Source organism: Myxine glutinosa, chromosome 3, assembly GCF_964187855.1.
Source record: "Myxine glutinosa chromosome 3, kmMyxGlut1.1, whole genome shotgun sequence".
NCBI classification, from domain to species: domain Eukaryota; kingdom Metazoa; phylum Chordata; class Myxini; order Myxiniformes; family Myxinidae; genus Myxine; species Myxine glutinosa.
In genome coordinates, this window is record NC_136263.1 from 172,019,384 (window position 1) to 172,044,838 (window position 25,455).

Sequence of the window (25,455 nt, forward strand, 5' to 3'; positions counted from 1 at the left end):
CCCAAACTTGGTATAATCATATAAATAAACCAACCTTCGTATAAAGATAAACTGATAAGATTTTGGGGTCATGAGGTCAAATATCAGAAGTCATGTTAAGTTACAATTATACATTATCTTGTTACCGCGATAACTGAAGAACGGCTGAAGGGATCTAAGTCAAACTTGGTACAGGTATGTATAATGATGAAAAAAATGAACTGATTACATTTTGGGGACAAGAGGTCAAAAGTGAAGTATATTTTTTACAATAAGTAAAATAAAGGTGAAGTATGAAGTATGTTTATTTGCAATGAGTAAAAAGTATGTTGCTTTGCCAATTCGTGAACCAGTGATGGGATTTTGAACAAATTTGGTATAAGTATATATTATGATGTAAAGATGAACTGATTGGATTATGCCATCAAGAGGTCAAAGATCAGAGGTCATGTCAGGTGAAAATGTGATAACTTAATAACAGCTGAAGGGACTTAAATCAAACTTGGTACAAGTACGTATAATGATGAAAACATGAACTGATTCAATTATGGGGTCACTAGGTCAAAGGTCAGAGGTTCCGTTAAGTAAAAATTCTGTTACTGTTCTAACTTGTGATGGGATTTTGACCAAACTTGGTATAAGTATATATTATGATGCAAAGATGAACTGATTATATTTTGGGGTCATGCAGTCAAGGCCAAAGGTCAGAGGTCCTGTTTGGTAAAAATCCTGTTACTGCGATAACTTGTGAACCAGTGATGGCACATAATTATCGTATGAAAATCTACGTCATTCTCTTCGAGGATTACATCACAATATTCACTGAGATGACCTGAATAAAAATCCTATTTTTTCTCTCATTTGTGCTTCAGAAGCATGACACATTTGAGTAACAATATCTATATATATATATATATGTATGTATATATATATATATATATATATATATATATATATATATATGTATATATATATATATATATATATGTATATATATATATATATATATATATATATATATATATATATATATATATATATATATATATATATATAAAGGCAATCACAAATTTTTGAGCTAGTAATTTTCCATTTCAAAAAAGTGCCTTTTCAGTTTTCAAAATACCTGAATTCCATTATAAAAAATTAGAACAGCACTGAGAAGAGCACATACCTCCACCAGGCTGAACAGTTTACGTTTTTGTATCCCACTGATATGTCGGATATGCATCCGGACATGAACCAAAATACAATTGGCTTGTTCTTGTCAACCACCTAACTCATCCACCAAATTTGTCTGTCCACAACTTTTTGAGATGGTGTGCTATACATCGTTTTTGGCCCAATCTCTCAATGGTGAAAAGTCACTTTAAAAATTATTGTATCCAGATTCAGATGTTCACCAAAATCGAATCAATTCATCCTTGTCGCACACCCAACCTGTCCACCAAGTCTAATCCAAATCAGTTTTTTTTTATTTGTTTGTTTTTGTATACAAGATCGAGGCTCTTGTAAAGCGAACATTAATCACAAAAAGACAAACTGACACATAAAACATATGATAATGGGAGCAGGAGGCAAGTTGGGGAGAGAGAGGGAAGCACACAAGTACATCGGGAAATCTGTGGGAGGGAGAGGGCTAGGGGGGAGGAGGCATGGGAAGGGGTGGGGGTGGTGGGAGAGGTATAAAACACATGGACACTGCTAGGAGTTCCAGGAAAGAAGTCGGTATTTCAAAAAAGTGGATCTGGGGTGAATTAACGGGGGTAGAAAAGATCAAGGATTTGGATGGGGGAAGATGGGACAATCACAAACAAAAAATAAACAGACAGACAGACAATGAATGCCGAATAACCACTATCGACCGTTTAACTTATAAACCTTACACAACTTGAACTTATATAAATATTTTATAAACCAAAATGAATGCGCCCTGTACATCTATGAGGGGAAAAGCCCCCTTTCCTCACCTCCCTCTTCCTCCCATTAGCTGCCTCGTGTGGGATGTGCTAGCCAAAGCATGCCAGCACCCACAGAGAAATACACAAAGCACCTCTGATTCAGAGAGTGACTCACACAGGTCGATCCTGAATCATACACAACATATCCCCACATCCCACTTTTCATCAAAACTCCTCAGTTTGCCAGACAATTTCACATGAATTTTGTGTCAATGTTGAAGGGAAATATTCCGAGCACCAATGTTAATCAATTCATTTCAATTTTACAATACACAACATAAATATCGACATAAACCATACTACTATTTGAGAAGGGTCTGCTTTTGCATTTGACGTCTATGTACAGCTCCTGGACTGCTCTAAGTAATGAGATGAAAAATGGTGGAAATGTATGGCATGGTGCAGCTCCCAGTGGGAGGAGGTATTGTACGGCATACTAAAATATACCAATTCTGGGGGAAATAGAACGACACTCAGTGGAGCCCATACCTCCTCCGCCAAACTGAACAGTTTACATTTCAAATCCCACTGATAGGCCAGATCGGGATCCACATCTTCATCAAAATCGAATTAAATCAATGTGGCCTTGTCACACACTGAACTTGTCCATCGACTTTCATCCGCATCCATCTGCGCGTTTCGTAATATTGTTCTACATATCGTTTTTGGACCCATCTCTCAAGGTTGAAGAATCACTTTAAAAAATTTAAATTGGCGTATCTGGATCTGTATCTTCACCGAAATTGAAACAATTTGTCCTTGTCACACGCCCAACCTCTCCAACAAGTTTCATCCAAATCTGTCCATAACCTTTTGAGAGGTCTTGTTCACAGACAGACAAACAAACAGAGCGCGGTGAAAACAAAACATGCATCCACCTTCGGTGGCGGAGGTAACAAAATCAAACGTTCTTCACAAGTTTACCATGTAATTTTCCTCAAAGTATAAACATTTCACAAGTTTACTCAACTGGTACTTTCATGATGACCGTTCAAAAATAGGTTGCAAAAGGGCAGCGCTGCTCGAATAACATTGCAGAGGTTAACCGTACGAAAGTCACGATTGGTTTGTACCACTCTCAGACTTTTAGAGTTTTGGAGATATTAAACAGTGCGTCTGTAATATGTGTTCCAGGTTGCATTCATTTATTTCTATTTACAATTTAAGTCTTGTGAAGTTCAAGTTGTTTTGAGTTTTTAACAAAAGAATTGCAAGTAAAGCCTTAAAAATGCAATTCCGGTCTGCACAACTGTCCAGTGTCCGGACAATCGGACTGACAGAGATACTTCCTAAATCTGATGGAATCAAGAGAACATTGCTGGAGGTACGATATCCACCATGGGAAGGAAGGAGAAGTTCACATTGCAGGTGTTAACCCTTGATTTATTTATTTTTGTATACAAGATCGAGGCTCGTGTAAGAGCTAACATCAATCACAAAAAAAAAAAAATAGACACACGAAACATACAATAAACAGGTATTATAATGATGGGGAGAGAGATGGGGAGACAAGATGGGGAGAGAGAGGGAAGCACACAAGTACGACAGTAGAGAACAGGGACATGGGGAGGTCTGTGGGACGGAGGGGGCTTGGGGGGAGGAGACATGGGAAGGCGAGGGGGTGGGCGGTTGGGAGAGGTATAAAACACATCGACACTGCTAGAACTTCCAGAAAAGAAAGAAGTCGGTACTTTAAAAAAAGTGGATCTGGGGTGAATTTACGGGGGTAGAAGAGATCAAGGTTTTGATTGGAAATTGGAGCAAAAGGTTGTTTAAAGAACCAGGTCGAGCAAACTTCGTTCTCAGCATGATTGCGTCGATTCCATCCATTGTTTTACCTGTCTGCCGACGCAGATTGACATTAGACTTCATGAGCAAGACTAGTTATTCAGTTCTGAAATTTCCCTTCCCCTGATAGATGCGTAATTCCAGAGGTGAATGTGAAAATAGCAATCCTCAATATTTCAGCAAAAACTATCAATGGAGCTAATGATCGATCTATAGTCATCACCACCACAATTACATTCTTCCTGCTTTTGTACCTGTTGGATGTTGCCGTTTCATAAAATGCACAATAAACCATTTTAATCAGACGAAAGGGTGCCAGCATTGTAATGTGGGGTACGTGACATCATTCTCATACCGAGGGCTTCCGTAAGATACGACACACATATATCTTCACATGCAATGATGAAACGTTCCAACAAAAGCTCACGTTTTCATTCTCAAAGTAGAACTTTTCATTCCCGCCAGAACCTTGCCAAGTAATCTAAGTGGGGATTGGGGGGAGCAGAGGGATGGGCGAGGGAGGGAACGCAAGAGATCCCGATTATATCTGCCACATGCAATCACTTTCATTCCTGTCACCATTCCTTGGACACCAATTTGCCTCTTCGACAATCCGACATTAAGTGTCAATCACTCAAGTTTTAACAAGAAATGGAGGCAGCAAGGGTCATCCTTTGGCAGTGCTTGCATTTATGTTACAATTACACCGTGTCAAAACCATTACAGTTGCAACAACACTGCGCGTGTGTTAAGGATTGAGAGAAAAGACAAAAAAAATAAAAAAACACCTTCAGAGGCCATTTTTCCCCGCAAGCGGGAGTTGGCCTTTTTCGGGGACCGTGGTTGTTGTTGTTTTTTTGGTTCCCTTTTTGAAGCAATGTTTTACGGCCGGATGCCCTTCCTGACGCCAACCCTTTTTGTCGCCTTTTTATGACAAACAGGGAATTAGCAGTGAACTGGTACTCAACTAGCCGACCTCGGAAGGATGACAGGCTGAGTCAACCCCCCTGGCGTTAATTCAGCGATCGACCGGGATTCGAACCCAGGATCCTAGGATCCCAAGCTGGCACCCTAGCCGCTAGCCCAACACCAGGACCTGTCAGAAGACAGGTCAAAGCAAAATGCCTCATTCACATGATTTTTCGAGGCGTCATGGTAATAGAGCGTGCAAATAAGAAAAAGAAAAAGAGAATGCAAAAATCTTATAATCTTCATTTTCCTTGGAGACAGTATTCTTGAGGATATGTGAAACCACGTAAAGCCAGAGCGCATCAAACCACAGAGCTCCGTGAACTCACAGATTCCGTTTCATGACATTAGCCAAACAAAATTGTTGACTTGTATTCCCAGACGATTGAGAAACCCAGATCGGGAGATCAGTAATGGATTTGGCCTTGTAATGTCATGTTGGCCAAGAACAAATGCAATCGCAGCTTTGTGAAAATTGACTTTGATGTCTGAATTTCTCGGCATGCTGTGAAAGGAGGACAAATGAACAGCAGCAACAAAGTACGTTAAAAGAGGACGGAAGAATTGTTTTGCGAGGATATATTGTGTTCTGGATGAACAGCTTTATCGCCATGTAATAAACAAATTCAATTTCATGTCGGTCATTTGCACCACAATCTATATAATGAAAACCATCGGGTTCTATGTACCCGTGCGTGACTTCAGTGCCAACATCGTCGATTATAAGGAAATGTACAGAAGTATTTCTTGCTGGATTGTAACAAGCTTGCTGCACAAGTCTCGTTAAAAATGCAAAACACCATGACGGTCTCCACTAATTGTTTAACTCTAATTGTACTTTTGGACATCACTTACATAATCACCAAAAACATCGATAAAAAAGGCAAGCTTTGCCTCTGTTAATTTCAGAACAGTTTCATCCATGAAGGAGATAAAAATTATTGATAAATTTGGTTTCTATTGCCCTGCAAAGATCAAGACCAGTGTGTTTTAAACGCATAAGCTGATGCTGAGGGACTTTCTCTCGCTCACCGCAGACAGGTTGGTGGTCTTTCTGTCTTCTACTGACTCCTCTCGGGCCTAGCTCCTCTTGCTCTGTCTGTGCTCTGTCCCCCAAATATTCCTGCAGGATGCACAAGATCTGCCAGCAACCATCTTCTGGTGAAACTGCCAAAATCAAGACTCTCTGCTCACCTTCACTCTTTCATTCCTCTTTTCTCCCGCCTCTGGAACAAACTCCCTCACTCTCTTCAATCCCTCTCCTCCATCCAGGTCTTTAAAGCAGCTGTTCACCACCATCTCTTATCTTCCCTCATCCAAAACCTCGATTTTTTCTTCCCCCGATAAAACACCCCAAATCCACCTCTTTCAATCTCCGACCTCATTCCTGAAATTCTAGTAGTGTTCATTTGCTTTATACCGTGTCATCCTCCCTCCTCCCCTCCCCCCAGCCCTCCCGCCTCCACATATCTACCAATGTCCCTGCTCTCCACTGTTGTTGTGCTTGTGTGCTTTCCTCTCTCTCCCCCTCTTGTCTCCCGCTACACCTTTATTGTATGTTCAATGTGTCTGACTGTCTGTGCATGTTTTCCTGCTTAATGTTTTAGCTCTTACACGAGCCTCGATTCTGTATACAAAATACATATATATATATATATTAGAGGAATTATTTGAGATCGAAAAAAGTGGATAATAATTTACTCTTGTTAAAAGGAAAGAAGGAATATTCCATACCTCACTCAACCTGTTGGTCGCAATGTCCCCGAGCAGCAGTGTTCTCGAGGTGTGTGCCACAATGTAGCGGTCTTTCCCCAAGATCTTCACCTCGTCAAACTCATATCCATAATGGGACTTTAAAACCACACGTGTGCCCGTTGATAGATTTTTAACAATCACCTGCAGGAAGTGAAGTCACTATAAGGATGCATGTTAAGCGGGTTGTACTTAAACCTATCACTTGTGATGATCCATTCAATTTGGGTTGGTTTGCTTGGTGTTGCAATCCTTGTAACATCATTGCATCATTGTAACATCATTGCATCATTGTAACATTGCATCATTGCATCATTGCATCATTGCATTGCATCATTGCATCATTGCATCATTGCATCATTGTAACAGAGGCAAGTGTCCTTGTAATTCATGTGAAACACATTGATGTCTTCTTTTTCTATAAGTGTGACATATGTACAAGTACCCCCAAGAGCCATAGATTACTGTGTAAAATATAATATTAAATAAGAACAAGACCGAAAGTCCAACAGCGACATCGCCGGGCTTGTTTGATACTTTAGTAGTTTAGTTGAAGAGGATAGTATGACGTGGGTGACAAAACAGACAAACAGACAGACAACAAAAACAGACAGACAGACAGACATGCAGGGGTGAAAACATAACCTCCGTCCAGTGTTCAAGTGGGTGAAGACAGACATACAGGGTTCAAGTATATACAGTACTTAGGTTTTAATAAAATAATGATTTTAATGATCGTTAAAAAAACGGAAGTGTAGCACAATTGAAGCAGTCTTATTCACTACCTTTATATGCTGTAATAAGACGATGTTGAGTCAGTTTAGAAGATGGAGCCATTATCGATCAGTACATAGCCATTTATATGGTGGCCTCTTCTTCACCCCAATATACATGCCACACCCTCTAATGTTATATATCGATATATAGCATAGTACCGTACTTGGAGTATTATGACGGGTGATTTGTGTTCTACAGTCTTGAAGTATGTAATGCAATTTAAACAAGAAAGAGCAATCAGAGATTGCAAACCCTCGCCAGGATGTATTTTCAGTGGTTTTTAAGACTTTTGTGTTAAAACAAATATGGCGGCCAAACCACGTGACCGATGACGTCATGTTTTTTCTCCACTAATTTATTCCTAGATTATGCTCACGAAATTTCATCTTGATCAGATGAAGTTTTGTACTTGTCAAATTATGACGTCATAATAAAGGCACCGATGACATCATTAACAGATATTATTCCACATGGAGAGTTCTTTGCAATGAGCCATGTCTCAATTTTTCTATGCAGCACTTTCAGAGAAATAGAGGTGCAAATGTTTTCGGGTTTTCCAAGATGGCGGCTAAACCAGGTGGCCGATGACGTCATCATTTTTTTTTTCTCCACCAATTTATGCCTACATGACGCTCAAGAAATTTCATCTTGATAGGATAAAGTTTTGTACTGGTCGAATTATGACGTCATAATGGAGGCACCTATGACATCATCATTGACATATTTTATTCCCCATGGAGAGGTCTTTACAATGAGCCATGTCTCAATTTTTTCTATTCAGCGTTTTCGGAGATAGAGGTGCAAAGTTTTTCGTTTTTTTCCAAGATGGCAGCCGAACCACATGACCTATGACGTCATAATTATCATTAAAAAATTATAGAGGTGAAGTGGCACCTATGGTGAAAATTTCCTGTAAATCGGACCAACGGTTGGAGAGAAAATCATTTATTCTGTGCAGACAAACAAACAAAAAAAAACCTACTTTTTCCCCAGTGCTAAACCTACTAAACCTACCTACCTACCTACCTACCTACTAAACTACAACCTACTTTTTTTTTTTTTTTTTTTTTTTTTTTAGACAAACAAACGGACTCAAATGCAATACCCTCTCCTCAGGCGAGGGAAATAAAGGTATAAAGAGGTTTAAAGGCGTATAAATAAATAATTTCAGGGTTTCACCAACATTTTCCCCAGTGTCTATTACACCACCTTATCTAACACGTTACATTAGCTCTTCCTGCCTGATATTTGTGCCATTTCTAACATCCTTAAAAAGAGTAAGTTTCCAGTTTTGAATGATTTTCAATTTCGTTTGGCTGCCAGACAGGCAGACGGAGTTAAATTATTATCTCGTCACTCCTGTCTGCGCACATGTGATCGGGACAAATTAACAGCAAAAGTACTGCCAAACTTACTGCAGGTTCCTTTTCTGATTCATGTTCAAAATCTAACATTCAATTGAAATCAAGTTGTTCCTCGATCATAAACTGTAATTTTAGACGGATGGACGGACAGATAGACAGAAGGTAACCTATTGCTTAACACCGCTTTTCGCTTCGCGTTCGCGTGGCAACAACTGTTCAGTGCAATATGTGTCTGCCACCATTTTGCACATTATAAAAAACCCATTCTTCTCAATATGTAAACAAAAGCAATATTTGTGCGTACTCGGCAGAGTCCATGACCTTCAAAGAACATGCCTGTGGGTTTTCATGGCCAGGATAAGTGAACAAACTCGTGAATGTCATTTTAACCACAGCTGCGCCTAATTCACAATATGTGACGCAGGTAGTCTTGTCAATAAAGTGATATTTGGTTTGGGCCAAGAGCACACAGATCATTTTAAAAACAGTTTCAATAATGGAAGAGTTTAAAAAACAAGACCGGAAGTCTCACAGCGGCATAGCCGGGCTTGTTATTAGTTGAAGAGGATAGTATGACCTGGGTGGGGATACTGGTTAGCAAATAATGTAAGTGCAGTATTAAAAAAAATTTGAAGTACTGTAAGTCTCTAAGTTGTCTGTCACGATGGAAGTGAGGAGATTGCATTGAGACACGTGGTTTATTCAATATGCTGGTCACACCCGAGCATCCACACCTCAAGAACACAATGAGCAACCTTGGTTAAGATGTAATGTGTTCGGTGCAGGCGCTGAGCATTCCCCCCAAAACAAAACCCAGTTTTTCATGCAGGGATAATGACCACCCCACCCCAACTTTCTTCCCCACCCCCAACTTCCTCCCTCCCCAACTTCCTCCCTCCCCACCCCCCTCCAACCACTCACTACCCCCGAACCCATGCAAATTAGTTACGGCTTAGTAGCAGTTATCAGAATACCGCTTTTAATCGAGTCATGAACCATACACCGCTTCAATCCAGTAACTTTGCAGTCACGACAAAGAGAATGCAATGTTACATTTATATTTACTATATTATTATTATTAACATTATTATTATTACTATTATGAAAATGATACTACTGTAGTAAGAAACCTGGGCTAATTTGTCCGAAGCGGCCTGAAGTTGAGCCATGAAGGCATGAAGCCTAAGGCCTATAAGTACTGTGTCATTGGAAGACCCGTAATACCGATGCTTTCGATATTTCATGGGGATTTTAACAATCGGTTTGTTTGTGTTTCACACTGAATGAAAAATATTAAGGTGGAGCATGCAGATTGTCATACATAACAAGTTTGATGATATGTTTGGCATGAACGGCATATAAATCAAAATGGTGGTGTGTGGTCGGCTGTCGTATGCCGTAATGACATCACAGATGTAATCACATCACATCATCCCTGCCATGTGACCAGATCCTCAGCTCTTATTGGTGTACGTTTGTGAGGGAGACACATACGTACATACATACATACATACATACATACATACATATTTACTGTACATACATCCATACAGACAGACAACACTGTTCTAGACGGCTTTGCCCTCCAGGCTATGCCATAAAAAAGTTCAACACTTGTAGTCAGATAAAAATGCTTTCCATAATATGCATTTTTCATGCAAGATAATGTCAATATAGCCCTTAAACGATGTGTTTAGGTGAATAAAAAACCTTTCTCACCTGGCTGGGACCGACATAACTCATTTCAAATTTGTTTTTGTACAAAACTCGTCGTAAGCAGCAGTCAAACAGCTCGACACCCCCACACAGTGTTCCCTGCACAGAAACGTGGTATTCAGAAAGCACGTGTCATTGAGCTTCAACGATGGATAAAATGTGCAATACCACAAAAAACAAGGACCACAAAAGGATTATGCATGAATAATAGGGAAGGAAAGGGTGGATGGGGTAAAGGGGTTGAAGAGGAAGAAGAATTCAGACAAATGAAAAGAGCTTCATTGTTATCGGTTCAGACATTCCAAAATAATGAATAATCTCAAAATTTACTCAAAGGAAAGGATAATGGGTTGGACGATACTCTGAACTTGCAAATAAAATATCCAGACCAGGTGATTTAATGAAGTTCAGTGATCACCTCTTTACCCCATAAGATGTCTCCACTATCTTTAACCTCAAGTTAGGAGTGTGAAGAAATACTCACCGCTCGTTTGGATGGGGGCTTCCAAAAGCATTGTTACGTTTGTGGGGGGTACCAATGAAATACCTTTGGGCCAGATAGGATTGTATAGGGTTGTGTGCTCCGAATGTCACGATAAGGAAGAAGAACCTCCATGCAACTAAGTAGGGAATCCGTTAGGCCGGATGTCACGTAAGGTTGTATAATTGTCTCCATGAGAGGGGTGGGGCCATGTTAATTAGTTAGGGTATAAGAATAAATCCCAGTATGTAAATTGCCTCTGTGGTTTTTCCCTTGTTCCTTATGACACACACCACACCAACCATGCACTCCGCAACTAAATAAACCCATAAAAAGCCACCAGGATTCAGACCTTGAATGCTGCAGCGCTCGCACCAGGCCTCGTCATGCTGCAGCGGCACGTCGCCCGTCGTTTCCACCTGCAGAACTCTGCACGTCTCCCAGTGGTGTCTCTGAACACTTCGTCTCTCCACCAAAGTCCGATCCCAACAAAAGGAGGAATATGTCGGTGTGAAGTGCAAAAAGCTAGGGTCCAGGGTCAGCGAGCAAGGGTGGAGGCCAAGAAGAAGAGAGTCCAGGGCAAGGAGAGAGAAAATGTCCGACCTCGAGTGCTTTTAATGTCAGCTCGTGAGCCAATGGTGCTTCTCCTCCAATCAGCGTGCCACTTCTTGCTCGCCTCTGACGTCCTCCGTGGTCTTCGCCAATCGGTACTCTGCTTCCTTCTCGGCCTTCCTTCCACCAATCCGCAGGAAGCTTCTTGCCCCGCCCCTGGCCAATCACGAATCCTTCCTTACTCCGACCTTCCCATTGGTCAACTCCCGCCCAATAGCGAGTCGCTTCTTGCTCCGCCCTGGCCAATTACAAGTCTCTGGGGCGTGTCTTCAGCCGACTTGTCTACGTGTGCTTGCCAGGCGGGATTGTTAGCCCTCGTCCTTTATGCCTGGCTTCCGGTTGGGTTTTATTGTTGGTAATAATTAATTAGTGTACTCATGGCGATGGATTCCTCATGTCTATGGTGCGGTGCCAAACGAGACAAAGGATAAATCACATGGTTTTACGAACAGAGGAATTAACATAATCCCGAAACTGGTTAACATGCCCCATTCCTCGTAATGGGGACAAATATACAACTTAATCCGACATTCGGCTAAACAGATCCCTGACTTATGTACATCGAAGTGGTTCTTTCTACCCACGACATTCGGAGCACCTACCTATGCAGATCTACCTGAATCTATATGTCACTACCCCAAAATTTATAACAATATATATATATATATATATATATATATATATATATATATATATATATATATATATATATATATATATATATATATATACATATATATATATATATATATATGTATATATATATATATATATATTTAAAAAGTCACGTGAAAAAGTAAGTACACCCCATGTAAAGTTTTGACTTTTTCAATATATTTCAACATACAGCTATTTGATATTCATTTCAACAATATTGATAGATAAAGGTGATATAATATAACAAATATCATGAAACAATTACATTTTGTAGTCCATTGTATCATTTAAATAAACATAAATGCAAATTTCACATGTGGAAAAAGTAAGTACACCCCTACATTTATCACTACTTCAAATACCTAAAATTAGAATCAGGTGCACCAGCTCAGGTGCAAATGATTAGAACATCGTTAGAGAGGATCTTGGAGGAAATTGTCTTATTTAAACCTCAGACATTTAGTTTGGTTTGCTCTTTGTTGTTGAGGTGTGCGGCGTCACCATGCCTAGATCAAAAGAGCTCTCTGAGGCCTTCAGAAAGAAGGTTATAGATGTCTACGAGTCTGGGAAGGGATTTAAAAAGATCTCCAAACAATTTGAAATCAATCATTCGACTGTCTGGAAGATCATCTACACGTGGAGAATATTCCAAACAACTGTCAACTTGTTCAGGCCAGGCCACCCCAGCAAGTTCAGCCCGAGAGCAGACCGCAAGATGCTGAAAGAAGTCTCTAAGAACCCCAGAATGTCATCACGGAACCTAAAGGTAGCTCTTGCCACTGTTGATGTCAAAGTGCACGAGTCTACCATTAGAAAGAGGCTGCACAAATTTGATCTACATGGGAGGTGTGCCAGGAGGAAACCTTTGCTGTCCAGAAAGAACATCAGGGCAAGACTAAAGTTTGCCAATGAACACCAAGGCAAAGACCAGCACTTCTGGAACAATGTGCTCTGGACAGATGAGTCAAAGGTAGAGCTGTTTGGCCACAGTACCAGAAGACATGTTTGGCGAAAACCAAAGACAGCATTTGACCACAAGAACCTGATACCAACTGTAAAGCATGGCGGTGGAAATATTATGATTTGGGGCAGCTTTGCTGCATCAGGGCCTGGGCATTTCACCATCATAGAATCCACTATGAATTCTTCATTGTACCAGAGGGTGCTTGAGGATAATGTGAGGCCATCTGTCAGAAAGTTGAAGCTCAACCGAAGGTGGACCTTGCAACATGACAATGACCCTAAACATACCAGTAAATCCACCAAGGAATGGCTGAAAAGAAAGAAATGGAGGGTTCTGGAATGGCCAAGTCAAAGACCGGATCTAAATCCCATCGAGATGTTGTGGGGGGATTTGAAACGAGCTGTGCATGCAAGAAACCCCTCAAACATCGCACAGCTGAAAGAATTCTGCATGGAGTGGGCAAAAATTTCTTCCAGTCGTTGTCAGAGACTGGCAGACAGTTATAAGAAACGCCTACTTGAGGTTGTTTCTGCCAAAGGGGGCAATACCACCTATTAAAGCCAAGGATGTACTTACTTTTTCCACATGCGAAATTTGCATTTATGTTTATTTAAATTATACAATGGACTACAAAATGCAAATGTTTCATGATATTTGTTGTATTATATCACCTTTATCAATCAATATTGTTGAAATGAAGATCAAATAGCTGTATGTTGAAATATGTTGAAAAAGTCAAAACTTTACATGGGATGTACTTACTTTTTCACGTGACTGTATGTATGTACATATATATATATATATATATATATATATATATATATATATATATATATATATATATATATATATATATATATATATATATATATATATATATATGCATATTTGACTAAGGAAGCACACTAACCCCATGACATGACACTGACGTCATGCACATAAATTATACTAACACATCACCTCCAAACTAGGAGGCATCCGCGTGGTACTCAAGTAGTTGCAGACTGAGATTAAAGCTGTATGGTCACAAATAGACAAAGGCAGAGATGTCGATCTAGATTTCGCCCTCATTGTGCACCTTATGAGGCCTGCCTTTTTTATAATAAAAAAGGTAAAAAATCAAACATTTAAACAGCCTTGGACGTGCACCTTGACCCCACGGCCACGGCACGCCGTCTATCAAGACTGTCCCATTTGCATGCACATGCACCTCAACCAAAAGGCTGAAGCACATGGTCAATCAAAACACATGCATCCTGACCCCGAAGGGCCAGAATGCATGGTCATACAATTGGACCCCTCCTCGATAGGAGTGAGTCCCCACAACTTCAACACCATGCTGTTGAGGGCCCCAACACGAGGGCTTATTTTTCCTGTTTTGGGGCCACAGGGAAGGCCTGCCTTTTTTGCTTGTGAAAAAAGGTAAAAAGTCAAACATTTGAACAGCCTTGGACATGCACCTTGACCCCATGGCCAAGGCACAACGTCAACAAGGCTGTCCCAATAACATTACACATGCGCCTCAACCCCAAGGGGGAAGCACATGGTCATTCAAACGCATGCATCATGCCCCCGAAGGGCCACAATGCATGGTCATACAATTGGGACCACTCCTCTTAATAGGAGTAAGACCCCTTGATCCACCGACAGGGCATTACTCGTGCCAGGTCCGATTTGCATGCAAGTCTACCAGCCCTCATCAGGACAACATACTGCAAATTATTTATTTGGGACCAATCTAAGCCATTAATATACACAGGTTGAACCCCCTAACCTGACTGGGAAGCAAGGCACAGATTACGTCTCACCCCAGCAATTGCTGCACAACCTGTTAGCAACAAGTGTAGCCTGTACCAGTGTACCATATATATATATTTGTTCCCCTATTGAAACAAAAGTTGGCCTATCTTGGATTATTGTATCTTGATTGTATAGCTTTTTGAACGCCCCCTGTAAATAAACCAATATTGTCATTTTTGTACATTCATTCTAATGATGTTTTATCATTTATTCTCTTCAAAAGTAAAACCTACCACACACAGACGTGACGCATCACGTTTCCAGGCAAGGGCAGTGATCGTGTACATATTTGCAATCTCTTTCGGCTTTGCTTCATCCCAAAGTCTTTTACGAGGACTCCAATTTAAAATTCGCAACCTATAAGGAGTACCCGAAAAGGTGTACATGTCGGGAGGATGGTAGAATCATCAATTAGGCATGGTAATGCACATCAACTTGGCAGGTAAGCGAATCACCATGAAAAATGGTGATTCCAGCAATACATTCTAGCAAGAAACACATTTTCTCTTTACCGGTCGTAGCTACCAATGACCACAGACTGGCCACTCGGGCTGCCTTCAGCCACAGTGAACTCCTTCTCTGTTGGGTCTCGGCTGTAATCAAACAGCTGGAGTTGCTGCCCCTCATGACCATACACCACAATACGCCGATCGCAGCCACAGACAACAATGTTGTTTGCCACCCAAGCTAACGCATATGGAGAGCAAGGGTGACTGATAAGTTTGCCCTGTTAAGAGTCAGGAAATGGATAAGATCAGCACGATGACTGCACAGTATGAAGCAAAAATTAATAAATACATTCTGACTTTGAAAGTAAATATCTCCTCATTATAACAGGCTGTACTTCCAATGGCATTATTACCTGGGACTCCCCAGATCCCTCGTCGTCAAAGAAATATCTCACGATGGTGCCGTCGGCATGCCCAGATATAATACCTTTACCAGAAAGGCTGTGTTGATAGACATAACACAGACAAACATACATATGGTGATTTGTACTCAAGCAACTTATATCAGACATTATTCATCGTACTTTTCCATTTGTGAGGAACAATACAATAAGGCTTTGATTATTCTTCTTGATTACAATATAAGCTCAAACCAGTGCCTGAAAAACACATTGCAAATTCCACTCAATTATACGTCCACAGTCAGGGGGCACAATATTGGCAGCAGCACCTCCAGTATCTGGATCAACCAAGGAAAGCAACAATCAGCAAACCAAATTCATAGATGTGAACTGCTCCAAAACTACCAATCAAATACACGCATTCGGCTATGTGCGTGAATGACAAAAAACTGAAACCACTTTTTTCAGACAAACAGGAGACGTTGATAACAGTGATGGTCTTGGGGAGTTTTCAAAGTGGATGACAACTACACTGAGAGATCACTTGAACATAATATACAGTATTTAATTCCTAACATTGAAAATAGCATACTAAGTGGGTTCTCTGAAAGTATGAAAGGCATTCATAAAGTTTTGCAACTCAAGTATATTGAAACAAGATAAGTTTTAAACCTTCGTTTTTAATTACCAGACTCGTTGGTGTAATGGTTAAGTGTCGCCTCTGGGTCAGGGAGGTCAGAGGTTCAAACTCTGTCTGAGTCATAGGCTTTAAAAATGGTGCACACACTTCCTTGGTTCACATTCAGCATTTAAAAGGATGGAGCACGGACGATCCCCACAGGTTTGTTTCTGACTTTAGTCTTCCTCTTCAGCAAGTGAAATGCATGCTCCATTGGATTTAAATCAGGAGATTGACTTGGCCAGTCGAAAATCTTCCACTTTTCCCCCTCTGATGAACTCCATGGTTGCATTGGCAGTTTGTTTTGGGTCATTGTCTTGCTGCATGGTGAAGTGCTGCCCAATTAATCTAGAGGCCTTTTTTTTGTACAAAGGCAGACAGAATGTTTCTGTACACTTCTGAATTGATTCTGCTACTGCAATAATTAGTTACATCATCAATAAAGATGAGTGAGCCTGTTCCAAAGGCAGCCATGCAAGCCCAAGCCATGACACGACCTCCACCATGCTTCACAGATGAGGTCATATGCTTTGGATCATATGCAGTTCCTTCCTTTCTGCACACTTTCACCTTTCCATCGCTTTGGTAAATATTTATTTTGGTCTCATCTGTCCATAAAACTTTGTTCCAGAACTCTACTGGCTCCCCTCAGTACTTAATGGCAAATTCTAATCTGGCCTTTCTATTTTTGGTGCCAATGAGATGGTTGCATCTTGACTTGTAATTCTTGACATCTTGACGTGACATGACATGACATTGACTTGACATGACATGACATCTTGCGGTATAGCCTTTGTAATTCTGCTGTCGAAATCTTCTGTGAACAGTAGATTGTGATACTTTCACCCCTGCACTCTGGAGGTTGTTGGTGATGTCACTGACAGTTGTTTTAGGGTTTTTCTTCACAGCTTTGATGATTTTTCTGTCGTCAACTGCAGTTGTTTTCCTTGGCCGACCTGTCCATTTTCTATTGCTAAGTCCAAGATTGTTTTATTTCTTTTTCAAGATATTCCAAATTGTTGTATTTGCTATGCCCAATTTTGTGCTAAGGTTCTAATTGAATTTTTCGATTCTTTCAGCTTCCAAATTGTTTCAATCATGTCGAGTCTCCTCGAGCTATAATGGCGGTGCCATCATATTGCCTTTCTATGACTGGTACACACGGGTAAGTATGTGGTATGGACGGGGGTCGCAACTCCTCTCCGTCCCTCTGCTGGCCGTTGGGGAATTCACCCTCTTCCGCCCGTGCTGTTGGAGTCGACTGGACTCCCATCCACCAGATGTGCAGAGCCATCTGTCATTTAAACCGCATGGCTGCGGACCATTACCCTGGTACGGGGGCCTGACAGGTACTACACCTTGCCCACAGGTGACCTTGTTTGCTTTTCTTTCATGTACAGTTTTCTGGTTTTCATGTTGGTCTATTCCTACTCACTCCAAAGGCAAACTCCCAAGGGAACAGCAAAGGCTAAACCAAGATTAGACATTCACAGCTCTTTTATGTGTGAACATTCAATGCAATAAGAAACACCTGAGCAACAAGAAGCACTTGTCAGTCATTTGTTCCAATACTGGTGCTTACCTAAAATGTAGGGACTAAACATAAAAAGTGCTATTGTTCTACAATAGTGAAACATATATACATAGAAATACCAAGAATTACAAGCTGACCTTCTGTGTTCTTACCTCATATTCACCTTTTTATCTCACATCCAAATTTATTGAGTATATCGCAATAATAACAAATTTGATTTCACTGTTGCAATACTTATGCTAAGGGCATGGTAGAACAGCATTAGTGTTCCACCGATGGTAAAATAAATTGCACAATAAACACACCATGAAATGCAAGTTGTGCAAACTCTTTGGACACGTCGTAAGTCACAACTAATCAGTGCAACGCATTTCAGTTCCCGGGTGTATGTTGGTGTCTTTCGGCACCCTACTCCATCAGTAGTAACTTCCTGGCCAGAATATTAGTGGAAAGTTATCACACTTTTTGGATAACCTATCTGTTTAAAACTTATTGTGGAAGCGTGTGTTGAATGTTGGGCGAGCAAAAATCTCAAATCAATGAGTTTTCATTCAAAACCCTGGTCACATATACATTCATTTGAGAGATTATATCTGCATGAAAATTGGGATGGCCTTTTTCTTTTCTTTTTTATGGATACAAAGTCGAGGGTCATGTAACAGCTAACACCTAAAGCACATACAAACATAAACACATAAAGCATATAATAAAGGGAGCGGGAGACAAGAGGCGGAGAGAGATGGAAGCACACAAGCACAACAACAGTAGTGAACAGGGACGTCGGTAGATCTGTGGAAAGGAGAAGGCTGGGGGAGGAGGGAGGGGTACATGGTATAAAGCAGATGAACACTACCAGGAATTTCAGGAATTAAATCAGAAATTGAAAGATGTGGATTTAGGGTGTAATAACTGGGGTAGAAAAGATCAAGGTTTTTTATGGGGGAAGATAGAGAGGGTGGTGAACAACTATTTTAAAGACCTGGAGGGAGGAGAGAGATTGAGGAGAGTGTGGGAGTTTGTTCCAGAGGCGGGAGAAAAGAGGAATGAAGGAGTGAAGGTGAGCAGAGAGTCTTGATTTTGGCAGTTTCACCAGAACAGGGTTGCTGGCAGATCTTGTGTGTCCTGAAGGAATATTTGGGGGATGGAGCACAGACAGAGCTGGGGGAGCTAGGTAGAAGACTAGTTGGTGGAAGACAGAAAGACCACCAACCTGCCTGCAGTGAGAGAGTGATAGACCCTCAGAATCTGCTTCATCGCGGGGAATACCAATGATATTAAAGTGTTGGTTTCTACAGAGTGAAGCCGAGCTAGGTGTGAGGCAGGAGCAGCAACCCAGAGGGGAGAGTACTCTATCAAGCTGCGAATAAACGCTTTGCAAGTGGTGAGAATCTCAGTTGTGCCAAGAAAGAGCTTCACACGACGGAGGATGCCCAGTCGGCGACTGGCTTTGGAGGCCAGATTGAAAATGTGATTTTCCCAGGAATGATCATGGCAGATAGTGAGACCCAAAAGCTTTAGTGACAGAATTTCTTCGAGAGGATTGTTGAGAAAGGAGATGGGAGGGTTGTCCAGTCGGTCCTTTCGGAGAGACAAAGTGAGAGTGTGAGATTTGTCAGGATTGAAAGACATGTTCCACATGTTTGCCCAGTCTGTGATTTTGTCCAGGTCTGCAGAGAGTGAGGAGGCTGCAGACTGCCGATCTAAGGGATGAGGAATGGAGCGGCAGAGAGTGGAGTCATCAGCAAAGAGATAGAGAGGATTTTCCAGAGAGTCGGAGAGATCATTAATGAGGCCTGTCTGGTGTTCCCATCTAAACACTTGGCACATAATGTGTGACCCCATGTTCCAGTTCCATAAGCTTTATTGTTTTGTCCACTGTCTCATAATATGCCTGTAATTTACATAACTAGAAACATCCACTCCAAAGGGGACAATGGATTGGTGGGAGGAGGGGGCAGAAATGAGATCAATACAGAAATTAAACCATTGAAATAATGTTTTGCGTCAAGAGAAAATAATTATTGGGTCTTATACAGGAACTCCAACACAAATCACGTACACAAATGCAGACAAATATATGAGAGAACACCGTACTTGACTTCAGACAAAGATAACTCCTGATCTTAGGGGAAGTTAAATCACTTGGAGTACGTAACCTAACTTCCCAGGACACGATGGGTTCCAGTGACACGATTTTTGTGACACCTGTTTTCTATCCACACTGAGTGGGACAATCAAGGAGAAATTTCCTTCTCCACATAGATGCCAACCCATGGGGTTTGCCCATGTTATATATTTCAATACAGATCATGAAGCAACGAAGAATCACTATCAGTTTTTTAAGACGTTGGTATGATTCAGCCAGTGTCGGAACCGAACTGTCGACCTCCCAGACTCAGGGTGGATACTCTAACCATTATGCACTGAGTTTGGCCAAATAAGGCATTGTCAAAGCACATAATATACGTTTCAAAAGGTCAAAACTACGGAATACAGACTTAGATGTTAAAAACAACTCACTTAGTTGTGAGAGAAACAACATAGGAATCAGTTGAGTAGATGGTCGAAGATTTGTTACTCCTGATGTTTGCCAAACGAACCTTAATGGTGAGTAAACAAACAAAAAATCCATCAAATGCTGATATTAAAGCTCAATGAACCAAACTTTATAGAAGCCGATATCCAGGCATGAAGTCGGTTGGGCCATGACTCACTTTGCCATCTGCAAGGCCAAACACAATGGCATTTTCCAAAGGCCATGCCAGTATGGTGACGGCACTCTATGAAAAAGACAAGAAAATCAGAGACAGATGTTTGGTATGAAGTTATAACATTTGTATCGAAGGTGAACTAGTGTTGGGAACGAGGGTTTCAGAGTTCACGCATAAGAGGTGGGTTTAGATGAGGGCTGTGCAGAGATATGCAACTGTGTCCTGGTTCATCGTATGCGGTCCCCTGAGCGATCTTAATTGCACGTTTAATTCTCAATGAAGTAAAATCCGAATTCAAGATGTCGTTATAAGATGGTGATGGCAGAGGGCGCTATCTCATGGAGCCTGCCATTCTTCAGCCGTGACTGGACTATACAAGGAGGGGCCATAAACACGTTATGTACTGGTGGATGGAGGAAGTGAAGAAAAGAGAAAAAGAAAACAAAAGGAGGAGGATAAATAAGGGCTGCGGAGAAGGCAAAGAAAGAGTGCATGCTGTGCGGAGGAGAAGGGAAGGATGTTAGGACATGATAGTAGGGGACAAAAGGAAAATATTTGAGAAGAAGGAAGGGTCACAATCTCGCTAAACTGCACAAATATAAGGCAGATAACATCAAGGCCCCTGAAGCAATTATGATATTGCTTGGGTTGCAATTACTGGCTGACTGTATCCGTGCAGTGAAAGGCCAGAAGCAGGGCGTGCTATATATGATTGGTGGAAAAAACTGTGCCACAAGCTTTGTGAGGCTTAGTTAGGCTCACTGTGTCGTCTGTAATCTTATAGAAGTAAATAATCCTGCAGTAACCTTCCTCAGAAATGACCTCCAAGGTGACATCATGGCCAGGGAGGCCTCACAGATCGATTCAAAAATGAAATTGTAAGCCACGTATGTATGATGTGATTTGCATCACTCTTGCAAAGTAAAAGTCAAATTTCTAAAGCTGAGTTACTAAATGTGTTCTTTATCAATTGTTTCACTTTACCAACATCATTATGTGCTAAAAGTGCATTATTAAAAAGCAAATGCAAATCCAGTGACTTTTCTAGTAATTTCATGCCGTACACAAAATATGTAATGCTTTTGGGGTGGAGGCGTTTCCTGAAGCGTCACAGGGGGCAGGGGGCGGGGTTGGGGGGGGGGGGGTGTGCAAGCCACAGTCAAGTAATACCACCTTCAACATCATGGGTGCAGCCATCTTGGATTTCGCTTCACTGCGACAGGGCATGTCAATTCAGAACAACCTTCCTTTCGCTTGAAAGCCTGGTGTTGGCTTAGCGGTTAGGGTGCCGGCTTGGGATCCTCGGATCCTGGGTTTGAATCCCAGTCGATCGCTGAATTAACGCCAGGGGGGTTCACTCAGCCTGTCATCCTTCCGAGGTCGGCAAATTGAGTACCAGCTCATTGTTAATTCTCTGTGTGTCGCAAGAGGCGACTAACAGGGTTGGCGGCAGGAAGGGCATCCGGCCATAAAACATTGCTTCAAAAAGGGGACCACGGTGCCCAAAAAAGGCCAACCCCCGCTCTGCGGGGAAAAATGGCCTCTAAAAGTGGTTCTTCTTCTTCTTCTTCTTTTCACTTGAATTTGTCCAAAAATGACAAAAGAGCTGTTTAACCCTATCTGGGCCAGATATTTGATCAGCAACAGATGAGCTGTGAATGGTGAATCAGCGGCGGTTTGGAAGTTAATACGAACTTTGGTTGAGGGAGGGGGAATTTTGAGGCGAAGGCTTTTTTGAGCGTTGAGGGAAGCTCCAATCGGCTCCATTTCTGCTTGGATTCATCTCGACCTTCGTGCTGAAGATCCTTCTCAGACAATGGTGTTCGATGATGAGTTAAAGATGTGTTGCTTACCGACTGATATCTCGTCTTAATACAATGCACATTAGCCTCACTGCAGCTTGATAAACTCTGACAGATCTCTATTCGTCATGGTCGACTTACATGGTGCGGATGGCACTTCGTCGTTGACAGCGCCACCTATCGATCGTATGATTAATAAATTACTCGCACAAGTCCATCCATACACCATTGCCGATGAAATATTATTATGGGACAGTGTTTTCCTTTGATTCCACTCACTTCTGAGTTATTATACAAGCGAATCCTGAAGAAGGATGATCCGAGACAATATCATTATGGTGCAACGGCAAGAATGACAAAACTTTTTGGATTTGCCACGAGAGGTGCCAGCAGGGTGGGAAAACATCACCAAGAGTTGTTCTTCGACTGAGAATATATTGTCTGCTCTGACCGAAGAAATGTGAACAGAACATTTACTGGGGGTAGAATTCCTGATTTGGATCCCTGACCATTAGTCTCTTGTTATTAGTCTTAATCGGGGGAAAAAAAACCTTGCTCCAAAAAAGGGGTCATGTTCGAAAAGTCAGATTGAATTTGCTTCCCATTGTGGTTAGAGCACCTTCTTCTATCCTCAATTGATAAAAGATTGAGTATAATATAAATATATCGTCATTACAGGTTAACTATTTGACAAGCATCTACAGTGTATTCAGAAAGTATTCAGACCCCTTCACTTTTTTCACATTTTGTTATGTTGCAGCCTTATGCTGAAATCGTTTAAATTCATTTTTTCCCTCATCAATCTACACTCAATATGCCATAATGACAAAGAGAAAACAGGATTTTAGAAAGTTTTGCAAATTTATGAAAAAGAAAAAACTGAAATATCACATTGACATAAGTATTCAGACCCTATGCTTTGACACTTGAAATTTAGCTCAGGTGTCTCCCATTTCTCTTGATCATCTTTGAGATGTTTCTACACCTTGATTGGGGTCTACCTGTGGTAAATTCAATTGATTGGACACGATTTGGAAAGGCACACACCTGTCTATATAAGGTCTCACAGCTGACAATGCATATCAGAGCAAAAACCAAGCCATGAGGTCGAAGGAACTGCCTGCAGAGCTCAGAGACAGGATTGTGTCGAGACACAGATCTGAGAAAGACTACAAAAAAATCTCTGCTGCATTGAAGGTTCCCAAAAGCACAGTGGCCTCCATAATTCTTAAATGGAAGAAGTTTGGAACAACCAGTACTCTTCCTAGAGCTGGCCGCCCGGCCAAACTGAGCAATCGGGGGAGAAAGGCCTTGGTAATGGAGGTGACCAAGAACCCGATGGTCACTCTGGCTGAGCTCCAGAGATCCTGTGTGGAGATGGGAGAAACTTCCAGAAGGACAACCATCACTGCAACACTCCACCAATCTGGGCTTCATGGCAGATTGGCCAGACAGAAGCTTCTTCTCACTGAAAGACACATGAAAGCCCGCTTGGAGTTTGCAAAAAAGCACCTAAAGGAGTCTCAGACTGAGAAACAAGATTATGTAGTCTCCTTGTGAGACCGACGCAGCACGGATTCCCTCCGGTCCCTGCTGCACACAACTCACCAGGGGCTCACGTCTGCTACCCGTCCCGCTAGGCGCTACCCCCCCCCCCTCCCCCCCGGTCGGTGTCGATGCTTGAGCCGCATCCTCACCACTCGCGACCCACTCCGCATTCACACACCCAGGCACCCCCGCATCTCCCACACACTCCGTTACACACTCTTTCCGCACACAGTCTGGTGTGCATTCTCCCTCACGGTCCGTACTCATACCTGCACACCTTGGCGACTCACGCCTTTCACACACTCTGTTACACACTTTTTTTACACACTCAGGTGTGCACTTTTCCTCACGCTCCGTACTCGTACCTGCACACCTAGGCGCACTCACGCCTTTCACTCACTTCAGTACGCACTCTCCCGTTACACACTCTGTAACACACTCGGCCATCGCACACTCTTTTTCCACACCCCCAGGTGCACACTCTCCCGTTACACATTCCGTAACACACTCTTTTCCTGCACACTCCGGCGCACACTTTCTCTCACATACTCGGGTACGGACTCCCCCTCACACTCCGTACCAGTCGCCCTCGTACACCGCACAATGGGCCCATCGCGAATGCCCGGTCTCGCCTTTGTCCTAACCACGCCGAAAACCCGTTCGCGCCAAACACATTCGCGCCATTTTCTCTACTCACCGTGGGGCCCTCCTTCAATGCCAGCACCTGTAAACTTTTATTGGGGTTAGCAAGCCTGGCATCACGGTGCAAACACAGACTCTGCGTGTGTTCCATTACCTCTTCCCGTGATTTGTTCACTTTCTTTCCCTGTGTCTTTTTAATTCCATTTATTTCTTTCACCTCGACGATCGTCGGCGCCCCTAAAATTTCCTTCTCCAACTCAGCCTGCCTCGGCACCCCCAACATTTTATTTTCCAATGCAACGATCGCCGGCTTCTCTACCACTTCCTCTCGCGTCGCGACCCTCATAGCCCTGGTCAACTTGGCTGTCCTTTGCTCAAGCTCGCTCTCCATGCGTTCCTCGTATCGCTTCACCTCGTCACGCGCCACCACGAACTTCTCGCTCAACATGCGCCCTATCTCCTCCCCTGCCTCTTCCATGTCCCTTCTGTATTCCTCCCTCATCTTTTCCATGTCACACCTCCATTTTTCCCTTCTTGACTCTTCTAGCTTTTTTTCCATTTCCCGGGTGGATTTGTCCCCCAATTCTTTCATTTGACCACCCATTTTGTTTTCCAACCCTACCATGTCACACCTTTATTCGATTAGTTCGGTGTCCATTTTTCCACTCATCTTTTCCCTTTCACACCTCCTTTCTCTCATTTCCCTTATTTCGTTTTCCAACCCTTCCTTCATTTCTTTCGTTTGTGCTAAGATTTGTGTCATGAGTAACTGCATGTTGGAACTTACTTGCACAACGGGTTTGGCGTCCGCCTCCGCCACGTGCGAGGCGCCGCCATTTTCTTTACCTACTGCCGCACCCTTTTCAGCT

At 42.1% G+C, this 25,455-nt stretch overlaps 1 protein-coding gene across 1 annotated transcript in view; it reads right to left on the reverse strand.

Moving 5' to 3' along the window:
- Positions 1 to 25,455, reverse strand: part of IFT172 (intraflagellar transport 172) — a 428,976-nt gene that overhangs the window by 266,660 nt on the left and 136,861 nt on the right. Inside the window, exons 5-12 of the mRNA XM_068109837.2 lie at positions 20,598 to 20,663; positions 20,404 to 20,483; positions 15,683 to 15,770; positions 15,333 to 15,547; positions 15,054 to 15,177; positions 10,310 to 10,405; positions 6,432 to 6,593; positions 4,156 to 4,209 (exon numbers count right to left, since the gene is read on the reverse strand). Coding sequence (XP_067965938.2) covers positions 4,156 to 4,209; positions 6,432 to 6,593; positions 10,310 to 10,405; positions 15,054 to 15,177; positions 15,333 to 15,547; positions 15,683 to 15,770; positions 20,404 to 20,483; positions 20,598 to 20,663 — 885 coding nt within the window. The remainder of the gene's footprint in view (positions 1 to 4,155; positions 4,210 to 6,431; positions 6,594 to 10,309; positions 10,406 to 15,053; positions 15,178 to 15,332; positions 15,548 to 15,682; positions 15,771 to 20,403; positions 20,484 to 20,597; positions 20,664 to 25,455) is intronic.